The sequence below is a fragment of the Podarcis bocagei genome (assembly GCF_964188305.1).
Source record: "Podarcis bocagei genome assembly, chromosome: 8".
NCBI classification, from domain to species: Eukaryota; Metazoa; Chordata; class Lepidosauria; order Squamata; family Lacertidae; genus Podarcis; species Podarcis bocagei.
This window is the reverse complement of record NC_138133.1, coordinates 47314534-47340119: the sequence shown is the minus strand read 5'-3', so window position 1 is coordinate 47340119 and position 25586 is coordinate 47314534. Positions and strand designations below refer to the sequence as shown.

At 42.0% G+C, this 25586-nt stretch overlaps 2 protein-coding genes across 9 annotated transcripts in view; one reads left to right on the top strand and one right to left on the bottom strand.

Annotated features, from left to right (window-relative positions):
* Positions 1 to 25586, top strand: part of ZNF521 (zinc finger protein 521) — a 300478-nt gene that overhangs the window by 239170 nt on the left and 35722 nt on the right. For 5 of the 8 annotated variants that reach the window (XM_081206776.1, XM_081206774.1, XM_081206773.1 and 2 more), the window contains 3 exons: positions 9531 to 9596; positions 19503 to 19634; positions 23988 to 24103. In XM_081206776.1, coding sequence (XP_081062902.1) covers positions 9531 to 9596; positions 19503 to 19634; positions 23988 to 24103 — 314 coding nt within the window. The remainder of the gene's footprint in view (positions 1 to 9530; positions 9597 to 19502; positions 19635 to 23987; positions 24104 to 25586) is intronic. The other 3 variants (XM_081206778.1, XM_081206779.1, XM_081206777.1) reach the window with 1 other exon arrangement.
* Positions 19642 to 25586, bottom strand: part of LOC308594114 (uncharacterized protein) — a 166730-nt gene continuing 160785 nt past the window's right edge. The window contains exon 6 of the mRNA XM_081206845.1: positions 19642 to 21039. Coding sequence (XP_081062971.1) covers positions 20966 to 21039 — 74 coding nt within the window. The 3' untranslated portion in view covers positions 19642 to 20965. The remainder of the gene's footprint in view (positions 21040 to 25586) is intronic.

Genomic DNA, 25586 nt, shown 5'->3' with positions numbered 1-25586 from the left:
TGTTTGCCAAGCGTGCCTTCCTCTTAGCACGTTTCTCCCTTTCATCCTGAGTTTGGGCATCTTCAAAGCCCATGACACCTTTGGTAAAGGCTGTTCTCTAATTGGAGCGCTCGCAGATCAGTGTTTCCCAGTTGTCACTTTTTTTTAAGATTTGCCTTGAGAGAGTCTTTAAACCTCTTTTGTTGACCACCAGCATCACGCTTTCCATTTTTAAGTTTGGAATAGAGTAGTTTATTTAATTTCCTTAAGTACTTAAATCCAAACATTTTGTTATTTTTAGGTGCATCCTCAACAACACTCCACGGAAAATAATTGTCACTAAGAATATAAAAAAGAGCCCGGTTGGTTCAGGCCAGCGGTCCGTCTTTCACACAGGAGCAAACCAGGTGCCTTTGGGAAGCCAGGAACACACACAACATGAAAGCAACATGAAAGCATTTAAACAAGTGGCCATACCCTTATCCTGTGGCAGTGAATTCCATGAGTTATTAATGCATGGCAGTATCCAACAAAGTCCTTTCACTAGCACAAAGTACCTTTGACTGTGTAATGGAACTTCCTCTCTGCCCAGTGGCGGAGCTTCATCTCCGTTACCGGGGGGGCAGAGAGCAGGCGGGGGCAGGGCTGGTGCGTGTCCTGGGGGCGTGGCGCGCCGCCCGCAGGGGTGGGACACACTGACTGTGGGGGCTTGGCGCCCAGCGCAGGTGGGGGCCAGCCACGATGCTAGGGGCAGTGCACTCCCCCCGCACTCCTCTTCCTCCGCCAGTGTCTCTGCCCTGCATGCACCCCCTAAATCCACTCTGGGGGTTCCTCCAGCCCTCCGTAACAGATTTGTGGAGGACACAGGAGCTGAAATCCTTGCACTAGTGGAAACACTTTTATGGGTACTGCCCAGAGTGTGTGAAGAAATAACACTCATTCAGAACAGTACCATAAGGATAGTAAAAAAACAAAACAAATTGGGTCGTCCCCCCGTCCCCCCCGCAAAAAAAATAATTCCATTACATGCTTACAAGCAAATTAAGAATTGCATCAGTAGAACTACAGGCTGTTAGTTCTTCCAGATTAATTGAATAATTACTATACATTCTGAAGCTGTGAGCATTTATGCATATGCCCTTTTTTATTCTCAGCCTTACACCATGTTGCTTGGGTTGTCCACAAAACTGCCTGCTCTTCACCTTTTTCTTGGTGTCTTGTGCTTCCATGAGGCCCTTTTATTCTCAGTGCGTGCTACCTGAGGTCATCTACACACACAAAGCTGATCAAGTAAAACAATATTAAGCCACTGTCCTTTTTTCCCTTCTTCTTTTGACAAAACAAAAAACGAAACAGCACTAACTTGTCAGGAGGTTCAAGGTGAAGCCTGCATGTGTTCATGCCTGTCCAATTGTCCATGTAGTTCTGAATTTGCATGTATCTATTTTACCTGCACTGCACTGGTGTCACATGGTGTTTAAATAAAAAAATAAATCCAAGAACATGCAGTAGCTTGCATTTTACTGCCAGAGTGAAACTTCACCATCCTACCAAGGGAGCTTTTTGTAATGTTTGTAATGTGCTGCTTTCGTGCTTTAGCAAAGAAAAATGTCACTGCTGGGCTTTATTTTTAACAGACTTTTTAAACATCAATTAATGCAAGCAAATGTAGTGGAGGGTTTCTGGCTTGTTATTTATATGGGTGAGAGAGAGAGAGAGAGAAAGGGAAGAGAGCAAGCAGCTAGGGAGAGGCAGGTTGTTTTATTTTTAACTCTGAACAATTGGAGAACAGAGAGGGAGACTTTGAAAGGCACAAATGGCAGTCAGGTGCCAAATGTCCCCTGAAAGGCAAGGGGGATTTAGGCCTTTGACTTTACTCCATGCCTCCAAATATGTCATGTAGACTGTGTGTTTCCTTTTTTATTATTATTTTCTAGAGCACATTTTGAGGTATAGAAGGTATCGGCAAAGCTGGCAGATTTAAATGTCGCTGAAGGGACCACACAGTTCGAACAGCTAATGGAAATAAATATTTTGACATAGGGGCCAAGAATAAGGGGTTGTTTTTCTTAATGGCATTTACCCATAGAAAAAGCGGGAAAAACAGCCAAGTATATTCAGCTCAGATCCCACTTATGAAATATAAGCACAAGTGCATATAGGTTATTTCATTCATTCCTATCTCAGGCTTTATTGTAAAAGGGATATCGTATTGGCCCGAATATGAGCCACACCCGCAAATACACTGCACCTTTAAAATCCAAGGGGAGGGGAGAGACAAGACCCGACTACAGGTACCATCCCCCCATGCTCCTGGGCTGCTTCCTGGGGGGAGCCACGCTACTTTGCTGGCAGCCTTCCCCCTTCTTTCTGGTGGCTGGGGGGGAGGCTTGGAAGCAGCGGGTGGAGTGCATGCTGTTGCCCCTCGCTCTCGGGCTGCTCTCTGGGGGGCGGGGAGCCATGCCACTTTGCCGGCAGCCTTCCCCCCAACAGCTTGGGGGAGGCTTGGGAGTGGCGGCGGCCTGGGTACCATTGCCCCGTACTCCTGGGGTACTTCCTGGCGGCGGGGAGCCACGCCACTTTGCCGATGGTGTAAGGTCACGAATATAAGCTGCGCTTTAACTTTTCATGGTCGGAATTTGGAATAAAAAGTGTGGCTTATATTCAGGTCAATACAGTAATGTCCGTTTTTCTTTTACGTTCGGTACTTCCATTCTAGCTTTGGGTTGAATTCAGTGTACTATGGTCTGGTTTACTCCTTGAGACTTGAACCTTGGACTCAGTCCATTTCCTGCTCCTTTCATTCATTGCAGATAGCAGGTAACAAGCGCACCTGGAGATTTGTGTTTCTCTTGTGCAGGACACAACTTGCTTTCTGGCTAGTTCTCTCTCGGAGTATCCGTAAGATTCCACATTAAAATGAATATGGACTCTCCCTACTTCACTCAGTAATGCCCACCTACGTTAAAGGGAATGCTGTTATTGAGCAAACACTTCTTGGAGCGATGCGGTCCATTATAGAATTAACCCTAGATACATAGTAATAACCCGTTTTTAGGAGCGTACATAACAACCTTTGCTGGCGGCAACAGACTTAGTAGGCAGTGAAGCAAGTAACACCCTCTTGCTGCCTTCACCTCTTTTTTTGACTTCTGAAATAACCTTGCTTTTTCAAAATATGACTGGGCTAATATTCCTCTGTGTTCTCTCCATTCCTCATGGCATTGCCCAGTAGTAAATCCCCGTGCACATCCCTTTAAAGTTTTTAAAGTCAAGTTGCTTCTTGTGTAGAGGAAAAGAGAAATGAATTCTGCCTTTACATCAGCGTACTTATTTTCCCTCTCTGTTTGTAAAAAGACTGACAAGTAAGCATAACATGACTAGTGCTGTCAGGAAGTACATAAACTTGCTAGCTTCAAGATTTCTGATGGAGACACTTAGGCAGTTTTAAAGCAATGTCTGGGATTCAGAACTGACAGCCCACAGGCTTCCAGAGACCCAAATCCAGAGAAGTTACATGCACAGAATGCTTTTAAAAGCATTCTCAAGAACCTTTATTTGCACACCATAAATTTCTTTATTTTAAAATCTAGATTTTAAAAAAATAATTAGGGGGCATAGCCGCATGGTAAATTGGATGGTTTGGCATGCAGAGTAGCCCATATTTAATCTGCATCACCTCCAGTTAAATGGACCAGGGTCAGACCTGGAGAGCTGCTTCCAACTGCTGTAGTCAGCACTGGACTAGACAGACCAATGATCTGACAGCTTTGTATATACTACATCAGTACATACATGTGAGACAAGTGTCACTACTATTCCCATTTTACATATGAGAACTGAGACTGCTAGAGTGTGATCTGCTCAACTCACCTACTGATTCGGTTCAAAGGCCTTAGTTCACCAGAACTAGTAACACTTTGTCTAAGCAGAGAAATCAAATTACTATGGCTGAAGCATTTTTGTAATTCTTCATTATAGCTTCAGAAATATTTAATATTGGGTGGTTTTACTTTTTGCTTTTTTCTGGAGCTCTCATCAGGAATTGTAGGATCAACCTGCTTCGATTATTGGTTTTCATTAAATGACATTCTTTGGCTTGCAGATGCCTCATTTGTCTTTCTGCCATCCTGCTCTTCTACATTGGTAGATGTATTTGTGTTTGAGTGCACTTTCATCAAGGATCTCCATTCCTAATCGAGTTATGATAATTTAGGGCAAATAACTCATTGTTGCAACACTGTCATAATATGCAGTATGTCTGTGCTCTGCCGTTGTACCAAAGCAAAATGCATTTTGTGCCATACCTGTTCAGAGTCACTTAGAATGTTATGTAGGGATGCACAAAATTAAGAGTGGTAAGGTTTGCCATTAATACAATGCTACGGCAGCATATGAGAACAGGGTCATGTGTTGTTTTTTAAAGGTGCCATTACATATATTAAAAGTGTTGGAACAGTTTTCTACTTGCCATTTGATCTGTCTAAAACAAGTTCTAAATATATGTGTATTTTGAATATTACACAGCTAGAAAGATTGTTTTCATTATGCTCTCTGTGTGACTGTGAAGTACTACTTGGTCTTTTATTATTATTAAGCAAGGGGATATTGTATCCTAAGGAATCCTTTAAAGCAGGGCTAGGACATGTGGGGTTTGTAAGCGAAATCTAGTCTGCCAAGACTTTTCACGGAAAAGCTCTGCCTCTTTATCCTGGGATAAATTGGAGGGGGCAGCAGTGTGAGCAGGGAAGTATTGGTGGGTTGTTTAAAACCTTCTGGATTCATATTGCATTAAAGCATTTGCACTTTATGATGCACATAGCAGTGGGAAAGTGCCATTCTGCATGCTTTAGGATTTTTCTTCTCACAGTTGAACACCTGGAAAATGTTAAGTTGTTGCATTTCTGCAGTTAGAAAACCCACACATTCTATTCTGCTGTCTGTACTAATGGAAACAACAGTATATGGTATTTGGTCATTAATCCGGCCATTGCAGATTAATGCCCTTTCATGGCCTTTAGGAAATGATTTCTCTTAAGCAGCAGATTGTTTCACATTCTGCTGTCAATGTGAAAGGAAGAGATAGTACAAGCCTGTTGCACTTGACTCTGTAAACAGGATCTCTTATTTCTGGCTGATGGTTTCAGACCGTTTAGTGACTTAGCTACCCATGGGTAAGCAGGGTGGAGCCTTCAGGGAGTTAGTATTCTCATACTGATTTGAGTTCATATGTAACATTAAACCAAACAATGCCTTAGCAGGCAGGCGAGTTCCCAGAAAGGAGATTATGGACACTTTGCTGCTCCTCCAGGCCTGCAGCTGTGAGCTAAGCCACTGTCTGTTTTAGCATATCGTCCAAACCCAGGTTTGTGGCTTGTTACCTCCAGACAAACCACAAATTGGAAACCAAGAACAAACCTTGAGTACAGCTTCTTGTCTGCCTAGAAGAAGCCAAAACACAAGCCCGGATTCAGACGACACACTAAGCCAAATTTTAACTTAATTCACAGCTGTAGGATCTGAGGAGAAGCAAAGTGGTCATGAACTCCTCTCCAGGAGCATTTTCACAATGAGCCATGGTTTGGCTTAACATTGTGTGTGAACTGAGCCAATGCATCTTCACTTTTGCCTTTTCAGTCTTTGAATGAAACCCCCCGAGTATTTTGAAATATGTGGTGCAATTTGGGCACAACTGCAGTGGTGGTAGCAGCAACAGCAGGAGTTGCAATAATAGTAGTTGTCATTGCCACACCAATTGCACATGGTGGTTTCTCAGCCTTGAATTTATCACTTGTAGGGCCTACAGGGACGCGGGTGGCGCTGTGGTCTAAACTACAGAGCCTAGGACTTGCCGATCAGAAGGTTGGTGGTTCGAATCCCCATGACGGGGTGAGCTCCCGTTGTTTGGTCCTTGCTCCTGCCCACCTAGCAGTTTGAAAGCACATCAAAGTGCAAGTAGATAAATAGCTTCTCTGGCGGGAAAGTAAACAGCATTTCCGTGCACTGCTCTGGTTCGCCAGAAGTGGCTTAGTCATGCTGACCACATGATGCCTAGAGCGAGATGAGCGCGCAACCCCAGAGTCGTCCGCAACTGGACCTAATGGTCAGAGGTACCTTTGCCCATTTCACATTGAAACTCTGTCTTTCCCCAGTGTTGCATCTGGAGACTTTTTCTCATGAATAGAACCATTTACACACACACCCCATGCAAATGAATGGCACCCCCCAAGATTTCTAGGATGATGAGCAAATCTGAGTTTGGGTGAAATAGGAGCTGGGGGGAGGGGAGGAAGAAAGAAGAAAATGGAAAATCTCAGTTTGATCCAGGTTCAAGTTTTATTGGATGAATATTCAAAAGCATTCATCTCTAGACAGAACCCTGGCAATTCACTGCAGCTCCAATGGCAATAATAAATAAATGCATTTTTTACAGCCAAATGGTTCAAGCAGCCAACAAAGTTAACACTATATAATTAATAACAATAAGCAATTAAAGAGAACAGCAGGTTACAGTGATAAAGCACCGAAATATATTAACGTAAAAAAGAAATACTGAATACTTATGTGAAAAGGGAGTGCATTAGGTCAACTTATAACCCTTTTTCTTCTGGATAAAGGGCACACCCACACCCACACACCACTGCTGCTGTTAAACCTTCATTTATTCCAGTGGGACTTGTGTGGGAATCTTGTGCAAGCTGCACAGGAAGAAAGCTGTACAGGAAGAAAGTAGACTGACTGGTAGATTGCACCCAAAATCTGAATGAAAGGGATGAGATGGTGTGTAACTAATAAAAGATTATGAATACCACCATTCCCAAAACAATGCACTATGCTGAATGCTGGGGGAATGAAAAAGTTGCATAAGAAGGCAGGGGCTTAACAGCAACAGAGCTAATGTGTCAGTACAGTAAAGCCAAGCCTGTTTACTCACGTACGGCTAATTGAGATCATACCTGCTTGCATTTGAATGTGTGAGGCCTTTCATCTTTTTGAGCCCAGTAAATTTTATTTTCTGCTTTTTTGTTGTTGTTGACATGATAAAGAAGACATAGAAAATGGAAAAAATAATATATGCCATTCCCATACTAATCCACCCTCCACCCACCATGGTTTCGTTTGCTTCCCTATTATCCTTAGGTAATAGTTTTTCTATTCTGTCTAGGGAATAATATCCTAGGATAGAGGGAACAGTTTCCCTAGCATTTAAGGAGTTATCAAGCATCATTTAACATATAGGCTTGGTCAGTTCCGTATTAATTTAAAATATATGTCCATGCTACCTACTGTATCAGCATCTTACAGACAACTTTTACTGCTATGCATTCAGCAGGTGACTCACAAATCTATTCATTTAAGTTTATGCACCTACCTTCACTAAGCAAGGCATCTGGTTACGAGGGAAGCAAGGCACCTCTGGGAGAATCCTCATCTCAGGCTTGCTCCAATTTAGGCCCTTTACTTACATTTTGATGGTCCTTTGTATTGCACTAAATATTAGGTATGTGCACCAACCCCACAATATGTGGTTTGGATCTCAGGGAACAGCCCACCTTGGTCTGAAGGGCTTAGTTCAGCTCTGGGTCTGAGGCCAAGTTCACTTCAAAAAAAATGAGGCTTTGTTTCTTCCCATTCACTTTGAGGGAAGTAAAACTGCTATAACTTCCCCCACCCCCCACTTTTCATCAGAAATTGTTAAAATTTGCAGACCAAGTAGTCCCTTCAGAGTGGGTTACGCCTTCCAAATTACAGACAAGTGAGTCCAGGTGTTCTTTTTTATTTTTGGTGCTAGGTGCCTTTTTAATATATTTTTTAAAGGAAATTTATATAACTTTTTAATATTTTGGCAGAAATGTGTAGGCACCGGGGGGGGGGCGTTAAGGTAAAGGGATAAAGCCATTTCAGAAGGACAGCTGCAGAGATTTCCCCACAAGTGTAGCTTTTACAGAGTTTGGGGGGAGGTGTGGAATCTCTCCTGCAGTGTTTTGTGAGCAATTGGTCTGAAAATAGCATGAGGCATGAGAGAGGTGCCCCTGGGTAAGAAACCTGTCAAACTGCAGACCAGTTGGCTAGGCATCTTTTAAAAGTTGATTGGGCTGGGTGGGCTCAGTTGAAAGGGATTCACTTTCCTCCCCCAAAGCCCTAGGATTGGAGATTCTGGGTTATATAAATTCCCTATGATTCTAAGCTTGACCTATCAGCCACAACAGAACTCTCTCTCTTCCCACCCTGGTATTTGCACACTCTTTCTTGCTCTCACACGCACACACACTGAAAACCACTGGATGTAGATGGCAGTAGGCAAGAAACTGGTCACATATTTCCTGGAGTGGTGTGCTTGTTACTTCCTCTAGGGTTGTTTGCAGGCTAGTCTGCTAATACAGTGGTACCTCGGGTTACATACGCTGCAGGTTACATATGCTTCAGGTTAGACTCCGCTAACCCAGAAATATTACCTTGGATTAAGAACTTTGCTTCAGGATAAGAACAGAAATCGTGCTCCGGCGGTGCAGCAGCAGAGGCTCCATTAGCTAAAGTGGTGCTTCAGGTTAAGAACAGTTTCAGGTTAAGAACGGACCTCTGGAACGAATTAAGTACGTAACCAGAGGTACAACTGTAGCTACATGTTTCTGTGACCAACTCTTGTTATTTAAGCCCAACCATGGGGGGTGGGAGAAGATTGCACACATCATAATTAGCGGTCTGCTGTGGTACACGGTCCATATGCTGTAAGAAAGACTCACATGACTAGGGTGGGGCATTTAAATGGTACAGCAGTTGCTTAGGTGCCAGTCACAGAAAAGGGGTTCCATTGAGGCTAAGGTAACCTTTAAAAAGCCCTGTGGTAGAGTAGCTTGCATGGTTGCCTTTCCCGCTGGTGACATACTTCTTCATGGATCAGTAATAACAGCCAAGGGACCTGCCCTAACCAAGTGAGTGGAAGAGGTACTTGTTACCCAGAGCAACATGGCAGCAGCCACAAAGGTGGCAACCACATCACTCCTGGTAACACGAAAAAGAGGACCCAACAGTATCTAGTGGTGTTCTTCATGCTGCCTGGAAACGTTAATGAGTACCAAAAAAATACAGCCAAAGAAAAGGGCAGTGTATCAAAACGGCTTTGTGTCAAGCCTTTGCATATCAGCATGACCAACAAATTTGCTTATTTATAATATTTAGAAAAACAATGCTTCAGAGGTAGCTGGCAGTTCTCTGTAGTCTGGTCTGGCCATTCCACACACACACACACACACACACACACACACACACACACACACACACCCTTGGTTTCTTCTGTAGGCAGCTCTTGAGACACTTGCTCTACATCCTGAGCAAAAATTAGTTGATGAAAGAGTTGTCAGTAATGCTCCATTTGTATGACTGACCCACTGTACTGTGGAATTCATATTGACTGACTGCTTGTCTCAGTGTTAAAAGATTGTTTTCCCTGTAGATGTGACTTTAGAACAGGTAGCATTTAGTTTATGCTGCATGAAGTGTCCATGAAGTATCCTCTTTCAATTTTACCAATTTTTGTTTTTTTTGTGTAGAACTCGATGGTAGATATACCAGTACTTCCACCAGTTCCAGAAGTCCCAGACGGGTGGGAAATACTAGTAGGTATTTAACATCAATGACAGAGAAAGCTATCTCTTGAAATATCACCAACGCTTAAAAAATAATAATACACTTGACACAGCAATACTGATTAAGAGAATCAGTGCTTTAAAATAGGCCAAAAACCTTTTGATTTCAACTAAAGTACATTTTCCATAATGTTAATGTGATTTTTATTCATCATACTTCTCCCCTCAGAAACACAAGCTTTAACCATCAATTTTACTATAATTTTATGTGATTTGCTGCTGAAAGGCGGTGTAAGGAACTTATTTCAGAGACAGAAATGTCATACAAGCACACAATTAGAACCTAGAACTTGAGGGGATGTCCACAAAAGCTTAAAACATTTCATGACTTGCTCCCCAAGGAACTTAGAAATTGTAGTAGCTCTTGGAGCAAGGTGAGTAATTTCTTACAGAGAATTCTGAACATCCTCGTAGAACTACAGTCTCCAAGGTTCCTGGGGAAGAATTGGTATAATAGCTGCTTGCAATATAGACACACACCTAATTTAACTACATTGTAATTCTGAGTACTATATGAGCCCTGATTCCACACTGACTATGGCCTGGTTCAGACCTTATTATGTGGTTGCCATTCACCAGGCAAAGTTCTCAGTTCACAGTAATATTGCTTGAAACTCAGCATCGCATGGGTCTCCCGGAATACAGTGTACTTCCCACACCAGTACCTCCCCTTGTTTGGGATGTGACACAGGTGACCCTCAGGGAAGGGCTGATGAACATGGACACCAACAAAGGGAAAGCATTGATAGTGGGCTTATGCGTGTATCTAGAAATGCTCAACTGTCTTTAGTGAGAGCAGGGTAAGACATTTGGCATGGGTGCATGTGGAGCTTACACACACACACACACACAGAGAGAGAGAGAGAGAGAGAGACAGGTATGACAGGTGTATTTTAATAGCTTCATTTTTGTTATGCTTTAGAACCTACTTGGCAAAAGAAAAATGTCGAGTACCGCATTTTTCGCTCTATAAGACGCACCAGACCACAAGACGCACCTAGTTTTGGAGGAGGAAAACAAGAAAAAAAATATTCTGAATCTCAGAAGCCAGAACAGCAAGAGGGATCGCTGCGCAGTGAAAGCAGCAATCCCTCTTGCTGTTCTAGCTTCTGGGATAGCTGCGCAGCCTGCATTCGCTTCATAAGACGCACACACATTTCCCCTTACTTTTTAGGAGGGGGAAAGTGAGTCTTATAGAGCAAAAAATATTTTCCTTCCTCAAAATTGTTAGCAGAACTTTTTTATTATTATTATACTTAATTTTCATTCAGTCAAATGTTTTGAATATAAGTGAACCAATAATCATGTCAAGCTCAGAACATGTACCCAATGACACAAACAAATCTAAGCTGTTTGGGAATAATGTTTAAAGATTTCAGAACCATATAGACATATGGATCTTTGAGTTCCCAGGCACTTATTACCTATCCCACCTGTCTCTGGTTTACTGAGCCCGAATAGGGTTTCCTCAACCCACCTGTTCCCCAGGTTGCCTGCTTGGCTAGAAACATGGAAGAGACCAAAGTTCATGTCCTCCATTCTTCTACCCAAAGATAGAACTATCTCCCATACATCACCTTTAGACAATTCTAGCCCCTGGCTTCCAGTCAGCTTAATCCCATGGGAATCCTATCCTGCTCTTTCCCACTGCTTCTGGCACCCCTGTTTGTTTCTTCTCTATAACATTAGGTCCTCCATCCCTTCCGTTTGTAATTTATTGGCTCCAAATGCTGCAAAAATACATGCACTGTATTAACAACCCTGTGGAGGGAAAGTCCATTCCGTCTGCTGCGGAAGCAGAGCTACTGCCTCTAACAAATTGTTGCTCTAGGCATTTGTCTAGGGTCATCTACTATAACTTCAGTCTTGCTAGAACAGAGAGCTAGGAACTGCCACTTTATTCCACTTAAGTTACCAATATTTGGTGTGAGTGGGAGAGCGGGAGACATACTGCTTCAGTTAGTTCAAAGTCTAAATTCAGACCAATAATTTCTGTTGCACTTTTTTAAAGAAAGAAAGAAAGAAAGAAAGAAAGAAAGGGAAATACAGAGATCATTTTTAGAGTATTCCATATAACATAGGGCGCAATGGCAACAGCGTAATGTAACTTTGTGATGCATACCCAATTTCCCTCTTACGATACAGTCTATTTCTGACTACCAGATGCTAGAAGCTAACAATAGAGAAAGCTATCATGATGATTGCCTGCTTGTGATCTTCCCTGTGGCATCTTTTGTCTGCAGTTAAGAGGACAGAATGCTTGACTAGAATTACCATTAGTGTGCCCCAGCATGGCATTTCTTGGGAAGAGGCCACAGCTCAGTGGTAGAGCTCACACTTTGCATGCAGAAGGTCCCTGGTTCGGTCCCTGGCATCACAAGTTTAAAAAAAGGAACTTGAGTAACAGGGTTGGGAAAGATCTCTGCCAGTTAATATGGATTGCACCGGGCTACGTGGCTAATTGTGTAACTAATGAAATACAGCTTTATGTGTCTTTGTGTTTTCACTGCCCACTTGTAATCAAATAAAATGTATAGAAAATGCATGTCATACGCTGTCCTCAGGCTGTAGGGGGTAAATCACGTTTGAATATTCTTCCTATGTTTTTATAAAAAGCCTTTCTGCACACAGAAACATAGCAGGTTAGCTTTCCATATGCAAGGATTTGTTTGTTTGTTTGTTTACACGTAGGAGTATTCATACATGCACTCCCTGACCTCCATTCCAAGGTGGTGCAGCCTGCTGAATGTTTTATATCCTTCTCCCTGATGTGCTAGTTTTCTTCATGCAAGGAGTTTCTCACAGGGGAGATTTAGATATGTCCTGCCACCTGCAGAATCAAGTGGTATGATCCAAGAAGGACCATGTGTTGTTGTTTTTAAAATTCAGTATGTTGTAATACTTTTCTGAAATCTAGGTATAAGTGTTGTTGTTGTTTTAAATCCACCAGCTTGCTCCATGTCCAAAAATAAAGAATTGATAATTATTTAAACTTTAGTCTACATTTTTGCAGTAGCAGATTCTTCCAGTACTGTAAACATTTCCCTCCAGCAAATCCCAGCTGTATATTTGATTTTAGTATCTCCATTTCCTTGCTGCTATATGCCTGAATTGTGGGGTTTGGGGTGATAATTCTTGAGAAATTGTAAATGACAGAAGGCCCATTACAATCAGGGAGGAATGATGAGCATATGCTGGAAGTCTTCAGGCAATGTTAATTTCTGTATTAAGTCTTTAAATGTGTGCTCTTTGCCTAGGTGAAACGGGTGGGGGTGGGAAATAAGGGTTGGTTTGATGCAGCTGTGAACACTTTGGAGAGCCAGAAAACTGCAGGCCATTTGATTCCCAAGTTAAAGAGAGGAAACAGAGTTTGACCAACAGCTATTAAGAGGGCCTTATCCTATAGACGTATTCATCTGACTTGGTGAACAGAAGAGAGACTATATAGGGACCTTTCAGTATGAATTGCCACAACATGCTCCAACTACATTTTATCCGTTGCCTGGTATTCCCATTGGTCTCACCCAGCGACTCCAGTGCAATGTCCCATCAGCACATAGTGGACAGGGAAGACAGCTTTGTTGCAGGGTGCATGTAGCAGGTATGTTACTATTCATGCTCTTCTTTAAAAAGCCAAGATATGTGGCTAGACACAGGGCCAGATCAAGTCCCGGTAGCAGAAGCTTGTGCAAGGATTTCTGCTGGCCCAAGTGGGATTTCCCCTCCTCTCCTTTGCCCCATGCCCCCCCCCAGTCGCTTCTGGGGGTAAGGAGACACACACTCCTGCCCAGCAGTACTCAAGGGAAAGAGATGGGATATCATTCTATCTGGCAAGCTGAAATGCTTGCACTAATGGAGTAACTGTCATAGCAGTATGTTGACTTCTTCTCAGTGCAATCCTTGGGAGGCAATAGAACATTAAAAACCAACAACAGTAAGTGGTTTGCAAAATTATAGAACTTGAAGGGGCACTTCTCTACTACTATGATGCACTTCTCTGTGACCTTAAGGCTGTAATTCTATACACTTACCTAGGAAAAGCCCATTAAACTCAAAGGTCCTTACTTCTGTCTGTGATAGGTAGTTGCTGGATGAGCAATCTGGAGTTGGGATAGCACAGTAGCAGACTGCTCTGTTTTAGGATTAATATTGTATGAGAATGGTCTTATTTGGTTAAATTTAAATTATATTTTACATTTCCTTGCAGCTGATTTTTTTAAATTATGTTTGACTGTTCTTAATTGCATAAAAAATATTAAAATACAGTATATGCATGTGTGCAAAAGTTTTGTCAAATGTCACTAATAATATTGCAGGAAGGGCTTCCAGTAGGTGCTTCCTGATGTTCTAGCACCCACTTTACACATGAAAAGCAAGGCATGTATTAACAAGACATTTTTCCAGAACCAAAACATGGTACTTTGAGAGCACACAAAATCTATCATCCCTGCAGCGGTTCTCAACCTGTGGGCCCCCAGATGTTTTTGGACTACAACTCCCATCATCCCTGAGCTCTGGCCTTGCTAGCTAGGGGTGATGGGAGTTGTAGTTCAACATCATCTGGGGACCCACAGGTTGAGAAAGGCTGCTCCAAGGCATGGAACAAACATAAGCAAAATAGAACAGAAGTCCAGCTCTAAAACCCACTTTATTTGTTATACAGCCTGCTACTTCCATACAACAGCCTCCGCAACGTGTTACACACACAAAGGTGCACCACGCAATTTAATGGGCAGCAGGCTGTGGCTATTGTCCTAACCCGAACAACATGTGGTTTCCCTCTGTTCATCTGTTAGATGTGGACATCTGAGAAATGGAAGCCTGGCAACGTAGAGGTCTATACACGTAAGCTTCCCCTGGAGCTGGAGACGTGTGATCAGGGTTCCAGCTCTTGGGAAACACTACAATACACAGAGGTCTGCACCGCTATGCTTTAGCGCAGCAACCATTCTCACAGAATAACTGGATGCCATGAGTGGGGGAAGCCATGCGTCATCAGGGCCCATTGCCTTTTTCATGGTATGGACCCCTTTGTGTCATGAAGGGAGCTCATTCTTGGAAACTTCACCATACTAGGTCATCCCGTCCCCCGTCCCCCCCCCCCCGCCGCCCTTGCTTTCATTGTGGCAGTAGCACACTGGACTGAAGATTAAGCCTGCTTACCTTAATATGTATCAGATCAGAGGCTCAGCAAATGGTCTGGGAGCACCAGACTAATGCTCAGCAGGTGTAGATCTGATAGGTAATATGGACAGGAGGCAACTGGGTCTTCTATGTTTTTAATTGTTGCTGTTATCAGTTATCTTTTTTGAATTGGAAAGCTACAGATCCAAAACTCATTTCTTTTCTATGAACCAGAAAGCTTAATTGTATTATAGTCCTTCTTCTTCCTCTTTCTCCCCCTCCCCTTCCAAAGAACCAATTCATGTTTTTCCTCTCTGGGGAGACTTCCATCCATTCATCTCCAACTACAGCCCCACATGGATGTAGCTCTTGTGAATGGCTTCCTTGTGCAGCACTCTTTTCCATCACCACACATGAGAAAGGGCCAAAAAATAAGTCTTCTGGCAGCAGTGCACATGAGGAACCCATAATTAGTGTCCTCAGCTTGGATCTCTTCCTTGAGATGACTGCTCAGAAGTCACTTTGTTTCTGACTGGGGGGAAATGGTTGTGTGAATCAGCACTACAGCAGCTCCTGGGCACCTAATTTGCAAGCTGTGTTTTTATCTTAATCCATGCAAGCAGTTGCCTAGAAATTCCATAGAATTGCTTATTCCTCACCTATAACTCTTAATAAAAAATAGGACCGTGCCAACCTATTAAATCCTTAATAGAATATTCTAATGGTTATTAAATCAATTGACTCTGAATCTCACTTTAATAAATGAGTCAGACAGTATTTTCCAATTACTGTCATCCACCACCTTTCTAAAGAGCAGATTATTCTGATTGAATTTTTTTAAGCTGTTCAGCACTTTTAAGATCCCCTCCCTAATACATTTGCTGAAAGAATGTAGCTTTGAAGTGGATATAGGAGAGAGAAAGAATGACCTCTTGAAGGGATGTTCTGGCACTCCACTTCACTTCATATTTATCCCAGGTGTAAACTGCCAGGGTAGCTTTTCACTGTCTGTTTGTTTAGTTGTGACTTTCAGTATTTTCTAAAATTTTAAGATTTTCTGTGGCTAGAGTGGGCGTGGGGGTGCAAAACAGTTTTCCTTCCAGTCATCATTCTACTTCTTCTAATCTTGTAATATTTACAAGGAGCAACAGGAACTGAAATGTTATGGTGGAAGAACTGTAGAAGTCTATGCAGCTGACCTTTCCAAAGTCAATTGTTTTAAAAAGGTGTCTGAAAACCAAGGTATTTTCAGAAGGGTTGCAGTCATCCTGGGCCAGATAGTCACTTGGTGTTTCCTCCACTGGGTCAGTCACAGTTCATTGCTGTTGCTGCCCATAGCACTTTTACTTTCCTAATGAGGAAAATACAGTGGTACCTCTAGATGCGAACGGGATCCGTTCCAGAGCCCCATTTGCATCCTGAAGTGAAGACAACCTGCGCATGCATGGGTCGCAATTCGCCGCTTTTGCACATGCATGTGACGTCATTTTGAGCGTCTGCGTGAGCGGCGAAACCCGGAAGTAACACGTGGAGCGCAACCCAAAAACGCTCGACCCAAAGCATATTTAATCCGAGGTATGACTATATGTGAGTTAACAGCTTTACAGAAATATTGCATATGATCCAAGAAACTAGGTGCATTTTACTTTACTTACTGTAGATCACACATACCTCAGTTGGTAGGTTATGAGACCCTTAATCTCAGGGTAGTGGTGGTGGTGGTGATTTGAACCTCACACTGGACAAAGTTTCTTGCATTGTAGGGGGTTGGACTAGATGACCCTTGTGGTCTCTTCCAACTCAACAGTTCTATGATTCTATACACAAAGAAAAAAGTAAACCTGCCTAAGCTAATAATTAAGGCAGTGTAAAGACAGATATCTTCACTAGTAGCATTCCCTCTAATTGCAAAAGTGAAAACTTTTATTAGTCAACAAAATGAGTGGTGGGACCTCGATCATCCCCCATAGGAATACTTTGTAAAATACCCTTCGTTTTCTGTTGCTTTGTAGTGCCTGACATTGCTGATTTGCATTTGGCTAGCATTTCAGAGGTTGGCATTGCTTATCTTCACCTTGACGGATGAAAGATCCAGAGCTGAGCTCCTTTCTTTCCACTTGCTTTAAGTGTGCATATCGACACAAATATTCATGGGGGGGGGGGGAAATCCCTACTAAGATTACTCGGTGCATAATATGGCTATTATGGGGATTTCCACCTTCCTCTGAAGCAGCTGTTACTGACCACTGTCATAGGCCAGATACTAGATGCTTGGCCTAATCTTCTATTACACTATTAATTTCAGAATTTTAAGATATTAAAAATCAGGATTGATGTGAGCACTAGGCATTTACTCCGTCTTCTTAACAACATCTGCATTCAACCCTACTGTGATACGTAGTCGTTTAAAATGTGGACTTGGTGAACATAAGTCTTACATTTTAGAGAAACATTGAATTTTATTTGGAAATAAAGTTTAAATTCAGGAAACAAAAAAGGAAGGATATGTAATACAACAAGATAATTAAGGAAAGAAAGAAACTCACTGATTACAGTTCTTAATATATCGCATTTCTGCCATGCATTATCCTGAATCAATTTATGGATACATATATGCTTACCAAGTGGTCCATCTAACTGTCCTAGATCATGAGCTGCAAGAAGAACGAGCTACTTCGGACTTCTTCCCTGGCTATGTAATGACATCAAAGTAACCGCTGTCATAAACATGGAGGAAGTGACAAAGCTTCCTCTCACATTGGTACAGTTGAGCTTTAGCAAGCCGTAAGCACATCTAGAATCTCAAGACTACACAGCTTAGAGCAGGAGTGGCCAAGACAGATGTTGTGGCTATTCACATCAGTCTCAGCCAGCAGGGCCACTGGGCACCATGTTAACTGTAGTTGATCTAAAGGCTGTGCAATTGCTGGTGCTGTTTTTGACTGGCCTGAGCATTTGCCATGAGAACAGGGGTTGGTAACTAGTGGAAATGCTCTTATCTATCACTAGTAGCATTGTTTCCCTACCACTGGGTGAGGCAGCACCTAGATCCCTTGCTAGAGTTCAGGAAGCCAGTGTAGCAGTTTATTAATTGTGCATGTGTACATTAAGATTAAATTAGAGTTCAAGTAACTGTGAACCAGTGCATCAGAAATATAAATCAATTTACTTTTCCCTGTTTTAAATGGATACAGTTTGGTAGAATAGCCAACCGATGGCCATTTAGGCTGCAAATTATATATTATCTGTTAATTTGGTAGTTATCCTCTTCAGTTTTCATTCATTTCTATATCAGTCATAGCTACCAGTCATATTAAGCAAACTATGCTTAGCAAGATGTGCTTTAAAAAAATCCTTTCCCTTTAATCTTGCTTGAATGTTGTACCAGGGACAATCGTGTGTGTGTGTGTGTGTGTGTGTGTGTGTGTGTGTGTGTGTGTGTGTGTTTATTAATCGGACAGTGATTTTACCTGCAAGATCAAACTATTTGTATAACACACTAGTGACATACAGAAGGACCTTTCCTGAGATCTGCTGAGGGAATTGAACCCTGTACAACAGAGCTGGAAGTTGCATCTTACCTAGCAACTGTTTCTAAGTAGGACAACCTATCACTGTTCCCATGGCGGAATGAAAGGAGCTTGCAACACTGTTGGGAAGAAAGACTAATGGTAGGCCTAAGATGGAAGGGAGGGGGGAGGGCACCAAGGGCCTGCAGCTCAGAGCAGGGAAGGTTTTAGGATCAATTTGGTGGTGCTAGGATTGCCTGTAGCTGAACAAATAAAAGACCATTGAGGCTAGTAGGATAGTTATTAATAATAAAGTGTATCGTGGGTGAGCGGGGGGGGGGAGAGAGACTAGTTCAAGCATTAAAGATACTGGGTAATTAGTTGTCATAGGAAAAGATTTCAGATGCCATACAAATTTAGAGACAACTCCCCAAGCCCCTTGATGTAATACCAAAAATTAACATAACAGCTCGCAGAATTGAAATAAAAATAAAAATCCTGAATTTTCTTATCCACCTGTCCCCGCCCCCCGCCCCAATCATCAATACATGCAAATCCTTTGCTACTAAAGACCAACCCAGATAGCAAGGATTTGCACGGCATTTTTGGTTGTCATATAGAGGAAAGGCTAGAGTGGAAGGATACATATGAAAGTTCAAGATAAAAAGGGAAGACTAGTATGTGGGTTTTTTGTGAGTACACTTGCTGGCTGCTCTATTGAGAATTTGCATATTACAGTACATAATAAAATACTCTGCAGTCAATCTGTTTAACTAAAAGGTGTTTGACCTCTCTCTCTCTCTCCCCTCCCCCCATTACTTGGAAAAGCCAGTGCTAATTTTTGGAGTATACATTAACTGATATGGGTTAATAGCAACAAGGGGCCTGACAGTATATCTGCCCACCCTTATTTTGGCATAGCCAATGGGATAGAATGATGCCATATCTAGTCAAGGCCATTGAGTTGTACCTATCATATTTAACTGACTTAAAATCTGGTGCACCAGCATTTATGTTAGCAGGTATCCAGTGCTATTGCATGTGTGCACCATACTTCTAATTAGTGACTAAATATTTGGGGAGGTGTAGCGGTTGCTGATTGGAACAAGATTAAAAGCTGCTTAGTACATGAAGTATATCGTTCATGATCCTGCATAAAATCTAATCCTGGAATTCTTTAGCAAGAGATTGGGTTTCAAGCATCGCAAGTGACAATAAACTTTTCTCATATTTTCCCCACTAGATGAAGGACTAAACCACGAGTGCAAGCTCTGCAACCAGACATTTGATTCTCCTGCCAAACTACAGTGCCATCTGATAGAACACAGCTTTGAAGGAATGGGAGGGACCTTCAAATGTCCAGTCTGCTTTACAGGTGAGTATTCAGGAACTGTTTGTTTTATTCATGCACACTCTCAAATGATGCCATTTATGCCAGACATTGACTTCAGGTCAGCTTGCATGGAAGTATTAGATTTGTGCTCGTTAGTGGTATTGATTAAGAATTATTTTAAAAGTCAAGTGTGCAGAAAGATTGGACCTCCATCTACCTGAATTGCTTTTACAAGCACACCTCACACAAAATATGTTTTTATCGTATCAATAGGGTGGGTTCCAGAGACCCATGTGCTGAGCAGAAGGTTCTGATTTCTGCCTGTTTCCTCCCCTCTACTGTATCTCATCTTCCACATGCCACACTGCTCTAACCATAAAGTGAGATGAATCCCCATTGTATCCCGCTACATTCCTATCTGATGTACATACATTCTCAAAGGAAGATCACGTGTCTGTGGGGCTTGTTTTCAGCAGTGCATTCTCAAGTCATGCTCCATTTAAGCTGATTGGCCTCTGTGTCTTCATGTCTGCATGTAGAACCAGGCATATGTTGACCCAAGAAGCCACTGTTAATTGCTGACATTTGAGGTGGTAGGGGATCTTCTACATATAACCGGACTTAGATCAGATTCACCATGTTTATCCCTCAAGTATTCAGCACAGCACATCAAACTACACATTGTTTATAATATTTTGGGTATAAACGTGCAGATCTGATCTAAGTTTGGGTGGTACAGTTTTCAATAGCTGCTAAAAGCTTTTTTGTTGAAGCAAGCCTACCCAGACATGTAACATTTTAACGCCTTTTTAAAGGATTTTCTATAAGCAAGAAAACAGACAATAAGAATGAGAAGCTACAACGTCTCCATAGTCATAGATGTGTGGGTTTTTTTAAAAAAACAACCTTGCTTTTTATCTATATTTTTATAATTTTATTATGTCCCCTATTAATTGCTGCTTTAATTGCTATTTTAATGAACATTTTTTACATTTTACGTAAACCTCTTAGCGTTTTCTTTCAATAAGCAGTATTTACGTTTTGCCAATAAGCAGATAAATAAAGCTCCCCTTTGGTACCAATGTTTACTGCTGCAGGGGGGAAGTTTCGTGGGGAAGGAGTTGTGGCTGTGGAGGAGATGATTAAGCCTTCCTTCCATGTGTGCTGACACCTCATCCAGATGGCCCCTGCCACTTATGAATTTAAACACACACACACAGTTTACAGCTATGCATTAAACAACATGTTGCTTCACCCACAGTTACTTGCAGCACAACACCTCTACTGAACACTCTATATAGATCTCTCTGACATTTTGTTTATGAAAACTGCCTTCATATAACGTCAGCTACCAACTGATGCTTCTGCTGTGATTAAACGATGTGCTTGCCGTTGTGTACTCCCTCAAAGAAGGTTACCAGATTCTTTTCAAAGAATCCAGGGACACCTTTAAATTAAGCAGTAATATCTTCTCTTCTATGGTCTCATCTGTCGCACGGCCTTCCTCTGGGCCCCAGCCTGCTCTCTTGGAGTGCTAGCCGCCGTGGAGTAGGCTCGGGTCACGCCTGGGCTTGGCCACATGTCCTTGCCCTCCCAGTGCTCTCCTACCTTTCCTAAGCGGCCCGAAGGTTGGGGATCCCATTTTTTCCCCTCCTTCCTCTTTCTCTCTCTTCCTTCTCCTTCTCCTCTCCTCCTTCTCCCTGCGTCGCCTCCAGGGGTTTTCTGGCCCCGGAGCACCGCTGGGCAGTGGCCTGGTGCTCTCGCTCCTGGCTCGATTCGGGTTGCACGGGGGGGGGGGGCTGTCAGTGTTTCCTCCAGTTGACATGCCAGGCGTCCCCGGTTCCCTCTCGGCAATGGTGGCGGCAGTGGCAGTCTCAGCAGCCTGGAGCCAGCCTCGTAGCGCAGTTGGCTCTGGCTGGCTTCAAGAGCTGCTTGCTGCCATGGCGCCCGCCATTTTGCCTTGCCAGATGTCCCCATATGATGTGCCTTGTGCCATTGAACCAATCACACAACATTCATTCCCTACTAATAAATCTACAACACTTAAAATATAAATCCGGGGACATTAAATGAAATACGGGGACATTCCGGGGACGGATTTTGTCCCGGGGCAGATTTGTAAATCCAGGGACTGTCCCCGGGAAACGGGGACACCTGGTAACCATACCCTCAAAGAAACTATCAAGTGCATTTTCCTTACTTCTGTACCTCTGTACTCTTCCACTCTCGCCTTATCCCCACCGTAAATCAGCTTCACACTGCCACCTCCTCAAGCCCCTTCCCATGTTACTGCTTCCCCACAACCAGAGGTAATTGATACTCCAGGAATCATGGCTTGGAACCATGCCTTCCTTTCCATTGTTGTGAGAAACCTCAGGCATTTGCTGTTTATAGGCCTATCTATTGCCAATAAGACAAGCTCCCCTACCATCCTGGTAGGGGTACAAAACACACTGACATACTGGAAGAAGCATAAACCTGCAACTGTCGCTGAAAATTAAACCATAAAGACTGCATGCAGACCTTTTATGTTTGACAGCAATAATGCACCTTAAAATTATACCCTGAATCATAGTGAATAAATGCAGGATTTCTTTTTTCTAAAAGAGGAAAATCAGCGGTTTGCACAGCTCTCTATCAGCGGGAAGCAATTTGGGGTTTTTGTTCTCCACTGATGCACTTTGATAAGAAAACATGACCCTTAGTACTTTCGTATTAGTCCTTCTTGTTTGGCAGCTCCATTCCCAATAAAATGCAGGCATCCACTACGAGAGCCAAATTAAAGTAAGATTTCTCTTCTGTTGGTTGAAGTTGCTGCTACTGATTATTACCTTCCCATATTCAAGTTAGACATGTTTTCCTGCATTATAACAATTTAGTTAATTTTCACTACACAGCTTGCAGTAATGATGTCTGAGGCTGTAGATAGTTTTGCTTTCAACCGTATGCCTGTCAGGCATCTGGGTTCAATAATTCAAGCATTTCTTTTGCATTTTAGTTTTTGCATTAATTGTACAGGATTTTGCTGTGTGTGTGTGTGTGTGTAAGCGTTTCCCCCCTTTATTCCCTTAATACAGCTTGTGATTCAAAGAGTTAAGTTTAGGATGGATTTTTAAAAAACAACAGTGTACAAAAAAGCGTATGAAAAGCAACCCTACTTGTGGTTCTCACCATAAATAAGTTCCCTGATTAAAATAATAATAATAACAATAATCCTTTAATATTTCAGCCAGTGGCCCTGTAAAATGTATAAAGAAACCCATTTTCCATTTTTGCTGATGGGGTAAATAGACACAGCACATTAATCATAAACAACGATGTTTTATGAGTAATATGCTATTAAATTATTTTAGTGTGTAGAATATTAACAAAACCAAAAATCACCAATACAAGTTTTATATGGAAAATGGAATACAATCCTTTTTAAGGTAATGAGAAATGTGATTAAAATGTATGACTCACAAGAACCCTATTCTAATTCTTTTCTCTTTTCTTTTTTTGGCATTCAATTAGAATTATTTTAATGATTAGGAATGGAGTCAAAGTTAAATGCCAACGTCTTTAATAAATCCTTTCCCTGCCTATACAGATTAATATTGTAGATGCAAACTTTTTTTAGGTCACAGTGCACCAGGCATCCATCAGAAGTCAGTGCTGCCAACCCAAACACTGCCTCTGGCATATACAATTTAATTATTAATAGTATGTCTCCTAGGTAAACTGTTACACAGTCTTAGGGCCTTGTTTTGTAGTCATTAAAATTGAACATGTTTATATTATTGAAACCCTTGCATTCAGTGTGTACTCAGAGTTGATCTTAAAGTATCCAAAGAGAATTTACCTGCAGTTGTGTTTTACGTTTATAGACATTGCCCCAAAGTAGCTGTGGGATATAATTTTAACATTAACACATTTAAATACAGAAATAGTTTGCTAGATTTAAGTTTTGGGCAAATGCATAAATAAATAAAAATAGCGGGTATGTGTTTTTGTGCTTTTGTATCTGTCGCTTCCATATTTCACAGTAGCAAGGATTTGTTTATTTTCAAATGTTGCTTTTGATGTTCAGCACATTGTGGTGCAATCTGAAATTATTGTGGTGAGGGGAAAGGTACATTTCTGAGTGTTTGAGATTGAAACAGTATTTGATTATGTTTTTACCAGACATATAAGCACAGTTCTTTTACAAAGAAAAGAAAATTAGGACTTGGATGTAGAGCTGAGCAATCGTGGCTGGTGCCTATTATAGCAACAGTATAATCAGAAATTACAGGGTTCTTGGATAATTGTACCCTTTGCAATTGCTGTGAGTTAATGAGGAAATGTTCACAAAAAAAGTCTTTCCATGTATAAAACGTATAACAAAAAGTTCACTTTTTCTTTTTAATGTTGCAGTGTTTGTTCAAGCCAACAAGTTGCAGCAACATATTTTTTCGGCCCATGGACAAGAAGACAAGATCTATGACTGCACACAGTGCCCACAAAAGTTCTTCTTCCAAACAGAACTGCAGGTACTCAGCTTATTGAAGGGGTTTCAGTAGAGATGGTTGTAGTATGTATTCTTCACCAAAGGTGTTCGCGTGGTGCATCCATAGGACTGGTTTCTGTGAAGTGCAATGATGCTTCATCGGAATTGATCTTAGGGATGGTCAGTAGACAGGCATATTTGCAGTTAGCCCATATGTAAGACTGTCCAAGCTGCATCTTAAGAACTGCTAGGGAGGCTACGTCAGAACACATTTCTGTGCTGCAGACTTGAAGGAGGATGATAGGTCTTGTAGATTCATCCTTTGCCGATTACAAAAAGGTAAACTGTGGTTTGAACTGCAGAGTTTGTAGCATCACAAAGAAAGAAACAAGTGCACAGAAGTATAATTTTACTTACGCCTTCCGCTCTGGAGGAAGTGATAACTGAACTTGAGTCGTAGTTGGAGTTGCCAACAGTCTTGATTCTGACCATGGAAGGATCTGAGGGAAGCACTGTCCATTTCAAGTGCTTTGAATTCGTATGGTACAACTGGCCTGACATGCTAACCCTTCAGCTGCATCCCGCCCCCAATACAGCTTCTGGGTTCTCTGCTGAGACACAGTTGGAGACTGTGAGAAGGCAGCTGTAACTTGGGAGTACAGGGATATTCCTGTGTGAGAAGTGAAAGCTTTATTAAAGGGTTCATGTATAAAACTGGCAAGTTGCAGCTTGGGGAAGAGGCCTATACCTTTAAAAGCCTCCAGTCAAGGCCCAGGGCTTGCGCTGCACCTCTCCTGTCTTGCACTCTGTCACAGCTGAAGGAGATGATGATCAGCTGGAGCAAAAGAAAATAATCTTCTTTGAGGGCCTGCATCTATTCACAAATACCATCCACATACATCAATCTTCTCAGCAAACCCCCCTTTTCCTTTGTCCCTGCTCGTCAGTTGTAGAGAAGAGGTGCGCCACACACACCACGAGAGTGACAACAAAAGTGTGTTTGTGTAAGTGCAAACCCTTTCTCTAATTGCAACTTTGCACTTCCACCTACAGATCCCCATTAGGGTCATTTCACACATTACGAGGCAGCAAACCTGGATTTGCCTTGCCCTTGAGTATTTACTTAACAGGCTGCTGTGACCAATCTGTGCTCCCTGATTAGTGTGACAGTAAGATGTACTCAATTACAAATACACATTTACTGCATCCACATATTACATTTTTAAGTGTAAACTTAACACATTTTAGACGTATTTTAAAAGATGTAATGTGTGAAGAAGTGGTCTTTATTGATGTCTCTTTCAGGCTCCTGAAATAGTCAGGTCAAAATTAAACTGTTCTTGGGTGAGTGGTAGAACCAAGAGGTAGCAATCATATTACTATGCAAATAGCAAATGTACAAAAGGTATTAAAAATCAATTGTTTTAATTATTATACTACATAGTCTCTCTCTCCCCCCTGCCCCTGATAGATTGAATATTCCATGCAGAAATCTCCATGTCAGGGCTTAATCTCATCTGGCAGTC